Source organism: Cataglyphis hispanica, chromosome 14 (genome assembly GCF_021464435.1).
Source record: "Cataglyphis hispanica isolate Lineage 1 chromosome 14, ULB_Chis1_1.0, whole genome shotgun sequence".
Classification (NCBI taxonomy): Eukaryota; Metazoa; Arthropoda; class Insecta; order Hymenoptera; family Formicidae; genus Cataglyphis; species Cataglyphis hispanica.
This window is the reverse complement of record NC_065967.1, coordinates 3,043,946-3,056,252: the sequence shown is the minus strand read 5'-3', so window position 1 is coordinate 3,056,252 and position 12,307 is coordinate 3,043,946. Positions and strand designations below refer to the sequence as shown.

General features: G+C 37.6%; 1 protein-coding gene across 1 annotated transcript in view; it reads right to left on the bottom strand.

Annotated features, from left to right (window-relative positions):
• Window positions 1-12,307, bottom strand: part of LOC126854610 (uncharacterized) — a 45,970-nt gene that overhangs the window by 17,293 nt on the left and 16,370 nt on the right. The window contains exon 6 of the mRNA XM_050601534.1: window positions 7,968-8,463. Coding sequence (XP_050457491.1) covers window positions 7,968-8,463 — 496 coding nt within the window. The remainder of the gene's footprint in view (window positions 1-7,967; window positions 8,464-12,307) is intronic.

Below are 12,307 nucleotides of genomic sequence, written 5' to 3'. Positions count from 1 at the left end.
ATATTTTACACACAATATATTAATAAATTTTAATTAAATGCCGAAAGAAAATGGATTTTCTCGATTTTATACGAACTTGAAAAATATCTCTCATTGTACACATTCGCGACAAAATATTAACAATCGCGAACTTTTGAATATACGTATGATATAGTCTTGCCATGAACGCGATCCTATAGTAAGTATAAAGAAAAAAAACCTGTATCGAAACTTTCGCCACTACCATTCATTGTTAACCACCATCGATTGCAATTGTTTTCAAAGGCTGACATTAATAATGCACCCACATCCAGATGACGGAAGTTGCACAACTTTTCCTCGGCCATTCGAAACTTTGAAATGCTCCTATGCATATATAATTCCTCTAAATAATTTCTATACCTCCTTACCGAATATTGGTTGGAAATGTACCAGGAAAGTTTGACAACAAATGATAACTAGAATAACTGAATTAGGCGAGAAACTGATACTAACGCAGCTACTCGCAAATGATTGATGCAATATCAATCATAGATAAACGGTAATTTAGTCATATTTTATTTTAAAACACAAGAAAATAATATAAAAGCCCAATATGAAAGAAATATGTATTTCCATTTCTAAATTTTTTAATCATCGAATGTTTTACATTTCACATTTTATTTCATTTGACTTTATATATGCATATAAATTATTTCAAGTATCGTAAATTATACCTTATTTTCCAATTTTAATGATATTTATTAAAGCCACGTGACATATTTCGGCTAAAATATCGCAAGCTATGCAAAGTTATGCGTTACGGTTCGCATATGCAGCACGTATGTGGCCTGCTGCGTATGCCATATGCAGATACATCGACACGCGTGTTCATAAATACACGCGTGTGAACGGATCCGTCTACAAAGTCGCACTTTGCGGGAACGTAAAGTCATCGTTTTATTACGCAAAAAAAAAAGAGTAACCAAACATCTATGCGTCTCATATGTAATTTTATAGCCCAAGATTCTTACGTTCATTTATGTGAAACACAATGTCTAGGTTCCACAATGACCTTTGCCATTAATCAGAAAATGTTAAATCTTTATTCGACGTGTGTAATCAGCTTAAAGTCGATATAAAAAAAATATAATTATAAATTTTTGCCGTATAAAATTCCTGATTATTAAAAATGTCAATTTTAATAAAGAATATGATTGTAATTACCAACTTGATTAACATAAAAATTGTGATAAAACTGTGACAATTATATTATGTGGCTTTGTAATGTAGCGAATATCGGTCCCTTGATGTTTACGACAATGCACGTGGCACAATCGTAGATACACGTGGGCATGAAGAGCGCCCACACGTCGCGGATTCTCGCTCGGCCTTCGGACTCTCTTGCCTGTCGCGAGTATTAATGTTTCACCCAACTACCTTTTTCTTTCGCCATTCAGCAGCTAAATGATCTAACACAATCTCAATCAAATCAATGCTGCGATTTTGCGGAATCAATGATCGCTCGAAAAAACCGCTGAATATTGAAAAATATTTAATAAAAAAGCTTTCACATAATTTCCATTTAATTGTCATTAAAAAATTACTATTTCTTATAAAGGAAATTTACGATTAAATTAATTATGTATATATATATATATAAACAAAATAAATTTTTATATTTCAACAAATTTTAAGACTAAAGTATTTTTGTCTTAATATAAAAACGTTCAACCTTTCATTTTGCATAAACTTTGTTTCGATCAAATAGATTTTTGTAACGGAATTCAGGATCGATTCACACTTTCAAGTTGTCATGCGAATTAAAGCCACCCCTCCTGTAAAGGAGTTGCTTCCCCTATTATACGCCAAGATCTTTCACCCGAAATAGGGTGCTAAAGTAGGTCAAATACAGACATCAGAGTAGGTAACAAAGGATCAGTTTCTGCATAGTTCTCGATAACAAAACTGCTTTTTGTATCTCATTAATTAAAAAATTACAAAATCAAAAAAAAATCTTATTTTCAAATTTTATAAAAGAATTCCATATACGTGTACATATATGTGTGTGTATTACAATATTTACGAAGAAAAATGAGAAATTTCCGTTTCCAAAAGATTATATAAATTTTTAAATTTTTATATAAATAAATTATATAAAAACAATTTATTTCACAGATCCTTTCATTTAGATGCTTTTTATCATAATTATTTATATATTTAATATTATCTTGTTAATAAAATTTTTCTCTAACATATATTGTTAATGCGCATGTCTCACGCTTACATAATCATATATGCGATATACTGGTTAGTGGAATGCCGATTCCTTTCCCGATCTCTCGACATGCCAATTGCAATGCGTGCGTGCATACGGGTGTACACGCAGGTGTAATGCAGATATTTTGAATCGATTTGCGAGAAACTACACGCGAAACAATTTTCGAAAGTCTCGGCAAAATGAAACGGGACAAATGGACGCTAGCACGATTTGCGACGTAATTTCGCAAATGAACCGGAAGTGTTGGCTCAAGTTGCAATAAATTGTCGAGGATGCCATAACACGAAAGAAGATTACAAGTTCGCGCGACGCTCTAATAGCTAGAAAATTTGACGCCAAGAAATATTCGAGTCTAATTTACCTAAGTAGATCATTAACTTTTTAAATTAATTTCTTAAAAATTAATTCGCACATCAAAATTCTCATCTCGTCGTTTTTAGTTTATATATATTTTTTAATAAAAATAATGTTGTTAAATGAACTTGGTATACTGACGATTCCAACAGACCAAGCATGACTATCGATCGCGGTGGCATATTCATTGAATGCAAACAGAATGCACAATTCCACGTGAGTCATTGACTTTGCCCTGACCCCCTTAATCCTTTCCTTATTCCAAGATAGTTGACTTTATCGCGCGCGTGTCGCAGTTGGAAATTTAAGAAATTCCGTATACATGTTACGAACACGCGAAATAAAATGTCCAAAGCGGAATGACAAAGTTTCAAGTTTGCGAATCCCTCGTCGCTTGGAATTTACGTAGCTTTTCCGGTTTCGTGACTCGACGCTCGGGACAAGGGAATTTAACAAGGATGTTACGATCGTGCGAATCGCACAGAATTTGCGAATAATTTCGCTAACAGGGATATCCGCACGAGTGATCATTACATCGCAGAATTATCATCGTGGCGCTCGAGTTATCAAATAGACAGAATGCACACACACATTTAAATGTTCGATAGTATTTCCAGATATATTTCCTTCACTTCGTACGTACGTGTAATTAAATGGGATTTTATTCAAAGCGTCTACAGAATAAGTGCCAGCACATAATATTTATAGATACGATAGTACAATACAGGTACAAGATATTGTGCGCACAAGCGGATAATAAAGAAAAAAAATTTATTATTTACATTACCGTCATGTGTACGTTTAACAAACGCGAGTCGCGATCATCATCAAGAAGGATATGCCCGCGGCTCTTTGACTCTCATTTCGAAGCCAACAACTCGAAATTATCTCAATGGTTAATACTTTGCATTAATGTACCTGCGGCTCGATATCAGAATCGCGCGAGGATAATTACAAAGCAATTTTAATTCTTTGCCGTCACTGATATCTGCGTGTCACGCTCAAAAAAAAGTATAAATATCATCAATTTATCAGAATTGATAAATTTATGTTAATAAAAATATTCAATAATAATAATTATATATAAATAAATAAAATAACATAAATAAAAAGAAGAGATTCTTTCAAGTCTATTATAAATTTTTACAAAAATTCCTGAATTGTCACGCACAAAGAATTTATAAAAAAATTTGAAGGGGAGGGATAGAATTAAATAATTTTTCCGGAGAATAACGTCAGTTGGATAACAGCGACGTCACCTTCGGATCAACGTGGAACGTGACACGGATTCGCGCGTTAATAGAGATTGGATGGATTCATCGAGCGGAATGCATGAAGCGGAATGAGAGAGAAAGAGAGAGAGAGAGAGATCGGTTTATGCATTCGTATGTGAAAATGCGCGTATCGCGAGACGACGAAGCGTAATACACGTACACAAAGAAACGCGCGCGCGCGCAAGAGCACCCACATACGTAGACACGGGACGAGCCGCTGCCGTTGATGTTGGTCGATCAATATACCACGCTGGTAGAAGCGAGATGAGAGGAGGAAGCTGAAGAGAGTACGGGGGCAAGAGGGAGGAGGTATTGTTAAAGCCACGAACACACTGGACATAAGCTGAATATTTGCATCGAGCTTGGCCCAGAAAGTCACGTGATCGTGTTTGAGATTTCCTCGCTTGATCTACCTTGCTCTCCAAATCGCCAGAAATTAATCGCACATGTTATATCTGATGCAAGGCTAATTGAGGTTTTTATATAACGGGAAGTAGTTTGTTGCTTATCTTTTTATACGAATATTTTTAATATATTCACGGAAATATTTACAATGCGATATTATCATAAATAGCTTCTAATTTCTTCTGTAATATTTTATAAGTTTTTATAATTTTTTATTATATACATAGATTAAAAATTATTCTCTCTCTCTCTCTCTCTCTCTCTCTCTTTATGTCTAGAGATATTTTATAATGATTTAAAAATAAATTGCTAGAATTCACGATACTCGCAGCTTCCTTTATGTCAAGTCTCCGTTGCTATTTTACAGCAATAAGGCTCGCATGATGCGTTCAAGTGATATTTTTATCTAAACGACTATCGATTATCTCGCAATAACGCAATAACGCACGAACAGGTAGTCTCCTCAAGTAGTTAAGATGTATCGTTGCATGAATAATGATTTTTGGAAATATGTTATTTCTATACTTTTGACCCGTCAAATTGGTCGATTATTCGACGTTGTCGCGAATCTTTAAAGATATTCGCGGATATGGCGGATCAAAGCACTTTTGCGCAAAGTCACTTTTTCTTCTGCAAGGTGGTCCTCTTTATAGAGACGATACTTTTACGAGCCTTCTCTCTCGATGCACCTAAGGGTTATTGACCTATCGCAAGATTTCATCCCCTCCTCTCTTTCCCTCGTTACCCTCCGAATTCTTTCCTCCGGAGGTCCTCGCTCTATTCTTTTCGTCTTTCCTCGTTACGTAATAAGTAAGAGAGAAAAAACGACAAAGAAGATAAGCGGAAAGGAAGAACAAGAATACAAAAGAATGGCAAATGGACGAACAAGATAAAATAAAAGGAAGTAAGCGAGGAGCCTGCTTCTTTTTTATATTGTCGAAGAAGAAAGACTACCGGGTGTTCGAGTGTAAACAAACATTTCAAGGATTTCCCTCGCGCGAGTTATACCAATTAAAGAAAGAAAGAAAAAAAAAAAAAAGCGGAAATCGTGCATGCACGCGATTGTATAATTTCCCGGCTCTTGGAGAGACTAACGCGAGAGGTTGCTTAATAAAACAGGTCACTGTATTAGAAATTTGCCACAAACATGATTTTTATATTACGTTGCGTATTATATTAAAGCTCGTAAAAGGAATCTTTGGAGAATCCCAATTTAGCTGTCCTTTCCCACGCTCTTGCGTTCGGCGTCTTCATTCTTGTGCGTTTAACAAGAATTCGTTTCAGTCGCCATTTCTTTTAGCGACAAGAGTAGCTGTTAAACATCGTAATATATAGCACCAAATAGCTTAGCTATAGAGAGCCTATAGCGGACCAGCTAGCTAAATGAGCCGATCGAAATGCGTGCACGCGTGAAAAGGAAGGGCGTGAACTAAAGCACAGGGTCAACGGTCTTCATTACGTATGTATCTCTATTTAAGAGGTACGAACGGAACGAATGATCGACGCAAGTCTCACGATCGTCGAGCGGGGGGCGACCCGTGAAGCGTAACCCCATGACCGTCGATTCTTATTAAAGTCACCTTCCACTTATGCTCGGCTAGGTCACATATACGGCGTCTCAAAAGTCCGTCCTACTTTAGACCGAGTAACTAAATTTGAAAAATATCTTGTATAACTTGAGCATTTAAAATTAATGGATTTTATATTTAAAAAGATTTACAAGAGATTATTTTTCACAGAGATATAAAATTTTTTTTTTTTTTTCTAAACGATTACGCACATTATGAAACGCACACATGTGTCCTTCGATTTTGGAAAGGTTAAGTGGTCAATCATTTATTTAGTATAATGTCAAAGTTTGTTCATCGCGCGATTAATGTTAAAAAAAAAAAAGTGAAAAATCGATTATCTAGTCCTGTCCTATGGAGCCAACTCTATACATCACGATCATGTTTGAGACCAGGACGAGATTGCCGTAGCAATAATTATATTACGTGTGCGGCGGGATCGATGTCTCTATCTTTCGCAAACGTGTAACAGCACCGTCATTGCGGGAAATACATCGGAGAGAAAGCAGGACGAAGCAGGAGAGAGTGAGCCTCTGTCCAACCAAGTTCTCGTATACGATAACTTCATAATATTGTGAATCATGTCATGCGATAATTTCGCAACAGAATTAAATGGTCTAGAAATTTTTATAAAACATTTTTATTAAAAAAAAGTCCTGCAATTTTCTCAGTCGTGTAAATAAAAGTGCGAAAAATTGAGGCTTCTCTTTCGACGAGAAATAGCTCTACAAATCATGGAATTAGAGTTCAAAAATATTTGACGACCGAAGAGGAAATGATAATTGTTAATTCCCGTAACGAAATCACTTCTGAAAGAGTCTCAGGAAAGAATATATCGGGAAAATACGCCAATGCGGAAGAAAGATTCTACAACACTCGTCGTTGTACGGTCTAATCGCGGAAGGAGCCTCTATCGATCCTCGCCGCAATATATATCTACGCGACAAACCGACCAAGAGGAAGTAGAGAATTGAAGGTGTATCGGCGAGATTCGTAGCTTCGGAAGCACCAAGAGAAACTGATCCGGGGAAACCCAATTTAGTTAACTTGTCGATATATAGGGAATAATCTTGCGGTATTCTATCGACGACGAGATTAGAGCGGTGGTGGTTTCTACGACGCGGTTACAGCGATTTGTCCGCGAAGGTACTCGATACTTGGATCAATCTTAAAGCGTAAACGAAGCATATTCAAAGTCAAATTTGATCCAATCGGCTCATTTTGCTACTTAACGACTATTCTTTCCCTTCCTGAAATATATTCTTGAAATCGAGAATTTATATTTAGTAGAGAAAGAATCTTTTTAGAAGAAATTTATCTTGAAATTTATATCACGTGTAAACTTATTCAATATATGTAATAGATGTTATTATATTGTTGTGTCTGTAGATGCAAAGACATCGGATAAGTCGATGAGATCATTGGATGATGTTGATACGCGTGTGACGCGACGTTAATTAAATGAATGCTAATTTCTGACACGATGAAGCGAAGAACATGAGTTAATTAACACGTCGATCAAAACCTATTTGGGAACAGCGATGCAGATCGTACGTGCCCGCATAGAAACAATTAATTCCATTTAATTTCGCGATATCACTTTGTCCTAAATTTGTCATTTAATTTGTATAGAATTCTAAAAGATGCACCTCAATAAAACATAGGTTTATCAATCTACTTCACTCAAAAAGAATGTTTAGTAATCATTCTCAATTTTATATTATAACATTCATCACAATTATTTTTAACGTTACGACATGACAGCCAATAAAATACCAATATTCATCTTTTTAAAAAGTATAGATAATCTTTTATTTCCCCAATTTCACGCACAAACGATTTCAAGCATGACAGATCAGATATGAAACAGAAATTCTTCTTTTTCTCATCAAGATAAATGCCTTCCTTCGATCTTCTCAACTAAGCCTCTATCGATCCTCGCCACGATAAGTTCGCAACATCACGCGCCGCGAGAGCTGCCTCCTAGGCGAGATATCATCGTCGAGATCAATCTATAAATTTAGGAATTTCGCGCGCGGTTCTTCCGCTCTTTTCTCTCTCGTCGCATCGCATATCGGATATTAATCTACGCGAGATAAAACGTCATGAACGAGAGATCACACTCACCTTTACAAAGTGCAGGTTCTCCTTGTCGAGGAGGAACTCCATGGACTTGTGGGGCCGCTGGTGGATGGCGGACGTTGCGGCAGACGCGACGTCGTCGCGGGGACTCCTGTCGACGGGCGACTGGGGTACGTGGAGGGCGTGCTCGGGTCGCGGCCGCGGCGCCGCCGCCGAGGTGTGGTTGAGGTCGAGCAGGCTACGGGTCTTCTTACCACCGGCGCCGGCGGCAGCAGCGGTAGCGGTCGAACCAGCTGTGTACTTTGTGCAACTCGTGTCGATCACCGCCTCATCAAGATCGGTCTCGAGCAGACCGACCGGACGCTCCTGGGCGGCCTGCATCGTACGGGCCTTCGCCATCTCGATCGCCGCCGGGTTACCGAGGTCCGTGGCGGCGCGTCGGCGCGACGCTGATGCTCGCGTCGTCGTACCCAGGGCGGCGACGCGCGGTGGTTGCGGCGGCAGGGGTGGCTTGCTGGATACTGGCGCCCTCCCGTTACTGCTGAAAAAGACGAACATTCCTCAGGGTGGTGAACTTGATCGGAGAACGCTTGGCGATTACAAGGATAGAAGAGGGTGAGAAGATACTAATCACGCGGATGGTTTGACCTGATACGAACTGCCGATCGGGAATGTCGCTGCGCCACGACCAAGACATCGCGATTCTCGGGGCTGAACAGCAGGGTGGAAGACGATGAACCGACTGAACGAAACCTACTAACGAACGCGAATAAGACTGTCTTACAGCGCTGCGCGTTGCACCGATGTGCGCAGGATAATTGGATGTCGTCGGATTGCATCACACGTAGAGTTTTAAAGATGACCTTGATGCGACACTCCAACACGGTAAAGCTCATCAGATCTGACGAGGCGATTGTTGCAATTTTATTCGTTCATTAACTCGTAATTAAAATCATAAATCTTTGTTTCTCGGTTGTCTTTTATATAATTTTATATAAAACGCAAAGAACGTTTAATTGTTCTTTTTATTTTTTTACTTATTCGTGTACGTCGCAATTAAAAGCATTTTTTTTTTGGCAATTCACGGTAAAGAATAATTGCTTCATAAAGGATAATTACTTCATTAAACTAACGCATTATTATCCTAGCCACATTGAAAGCAAGTCGTTATATACAAAGCTCGTAATAGCATCGTAGTTTTATTTCTTTCGCGTCTCCGCTATGAGTCGGGTTAGTGGTACAGAATGAGAGCACGAAGACGGTTTTTGTTCCATTCGCGACGTTATTGTAACGCGATAATTGAAAATTGGCGTTCAAGCGTGTTTTACGCTGTCGCGGTACATCATCGGTTTCCGATAGCAGACAATTAGCAGTTGAATGATGTACTCCTTTTTACTATTCCCTTGACCGGAATCGGGGATATTAACCTTTCTCTTTTGATATGTGTCCATTTAATCTAAATATTACCGATATACCGTCATGTGATTTAATAACACATGCGAATGTGTGTGTGTGTGTTGTAAATATCAGAAAAAGTTTATATACATCATAAAAATTATCGTAATAAATTTATTAACAAGTACACACGTTGCAATTGATTATCAAACATTATTTCTACGATATTAATCGTGAGGTAAAAATTTGCAACGATAAGAAAGATTAATACGCGAGATAAATTACTGACTTTTGCTCTTTATTTTCGATCTACAAAGCATGATCGCGAGAGACAGTGGTGGCTTTATTGAGTTTCCGAGTAGCGGTCGAATAGTATTGATAAGGGCGCGGCTATATATCTCGACGAAGAGGACAGTCGCTAATGAGACACTTTTCATTCTCCATGAGCATAGTCTCCGATAAGAAACTAGACACAGTGAGCTACTATTGCGAGTTCTCGTCGAGTTCTCGTCGAGACCTCGTTACATTACAAATGAACATGGCGTTGCAATCTGTTATGAAGCTGTCGCAAAGTTGTAATCTGTTTCAGCTGATGATCTCTGACCGCGAGTTATGTGATTACGGAATAATCAACATCAAGTTTGTTCGGTTCGAAGGATGATTAATGAGTTGTTACTACGCGTAATTCAAGTTTCCTTGAATATTACATCAATGAATATTTACGTACGATGTGTAGAGTGTCCCGAATCAAGTATATTTTCATTTAATCCGCAAATTTTCTTCAATTTTCTTCTTAGCTATTTTCTCTTTTATTGAAAATTTGATAAAACATCTTTTTACAATTTAAGAAATATTTAATCTATATTTAAAATATTTCAACAATCAAACCTTAAATCAAGAGAGATTTTGCCAGATTAAATTCACTTGAAATTATTTATTAAATTATGCGGAAAAAACAAATTTTTTCCCGCAGCTTCGCCAAGTTTAAGTTTCATTTTTACATTTTCTTATAACTTAAAGAAAAAGTTTATACTACCATTTCTAGTAAACGGTTTTAAATATGATATTTAATTAAAATATGATATTTAAACACAAATTAATTACTACTCAAATTAAGAATTTTTAATTTGTATTAAAAGAACCGAGACGATTCGTGCAAAGCGGGGACGCAAATGAAATTACGGAAGCCACGCTCGGCTCACACGTGATCCGACGACGACGCATTGCAGCATATGCGTCCGATTTTATTATCGCGGCATAGTGTGAGATCATGTTTATAAACGCGGCCCACGACGATGGGGAATCATCGGTTTCTAAAATTAGTATGCGATCGCCGGTGTAAAAACAGTGATGGTTTTCGAGACCCTGAAAACGAGCGTTCTCCGTTGTTTGCGTTCTGAGAGAGTTTACTTTCGAGAGTATTTCTTTCTGATTTCGGTCTAGAATAACGCACATAACGCTTAGCTGAAAATTGAAGTTAAAGTCTATAAGATGTCTAAAATATTCGGTAAAAAAATACATATTCCATGTAATATAAATAGAGATATTAATATTTGAAAAAAATTGCACGCGCAAAGTGACGTGTTTTTATCGATTTTAATAAATGCTAATACCAATGAGAGAGAAAAATTTGGTATTTATAAAAATAAATTTAACATTCACCGATGCGTTTCGTCAGATTTTGGCGGATTCGACCCGCGTCAGAACAACGTAATATAGTCTTGCGATAGGAACGTATTAACTCGTCCCGACGACGATGGAACGCAGTTAAGAGCCAGGAATGAGCGCGGGAGCGAGCTTAATTACGCCGTTAAAGAGACGGTTAAATGGGAGCGTTTGTTGCGTTTTTAAGACAGCGGAATAAAAGTAAAAATGTACGCGGATGTAAAAAAAAAAATGGAATGGAGATAAGAAACGAAGTTGGAGAACACAGAACACTGATGGTCCTTTTACGCAACGTTGACGCGTTGGGAGCAAAAAGTTTTAAGGGGGGGTCAGAAACCTCAGGATTAGAATTCCGACGAACGTGACGTTGAACTCGCCTCGGACGCGACTTCCGGAGTCGAACCAGAATGGAATAAGATTAATAAGGCGACTCTCTCTCTCTCTCTCTCTCTTTCTCTCTGGCCAGAAGCATTACACACCTACACACGTGCAAAGTGTATATTTAACTGCGGCACGCACGAATAAGCGAGTTCACGCCGCACAAAGTCGAGATGTTATAGATAGTGCGAAATATATTTGATGATTAAAAATCAAAAGGGAGGGAAAAGGATGAAATTAATTCAAACCGCGTGTTTCTGTTTCTTTTTAAGACTGTAAAGGAAATCTGTTTCCCTCAAATAACAGCAAAGAAATTGTCAAAGAAATAGTTAAATGATTAAAAGAACCATCGCGAAGATCGCAAATGCTTGCAAGTATTTCTAACTTTCAATGATACAATTTTTTTAAAAGATTAAGACAAAATATTTCCGAATTCTCAATTAATAATAAAAAAGCAAATGTGCTTTAGCCGCGTAAGTTGTTCTACCGGATGTTGGCAAAAGTAAATTATATCATGCATAACTAAGTCGAATTATACCGCATCCTTGCCAGAGGAACTCAACTCGCAGATTCCAGCCCCGTTTGCGAAAGCTCGAATGGTGTCGGCTTCCTAAATTACATCCCGCAGCTTGCAATGATGATTCATCGCTCCTAAACGCGGGCGGGCGTGGGATATATCGACTGCGTTCTGTTTAACGTCTCGTCAAACAAACCGAGAAACGCAAACGCCGAAAGTTTTCGGCGTATTATATATGAGGTAATATTTTAGACGAAGTATATTACGAAAACGGGAAAATAAAATTCGAAAATAAAATCTATTATGCCAGCTAATAAAAAGAATGTAATGAACTAATCATAAGACAGAATGTAAATAATTATAATAAATATTAATAAATATTAATATTATTAACTTATTATTTAAGGAAAAAAGTCCTGCCAAATTTTAG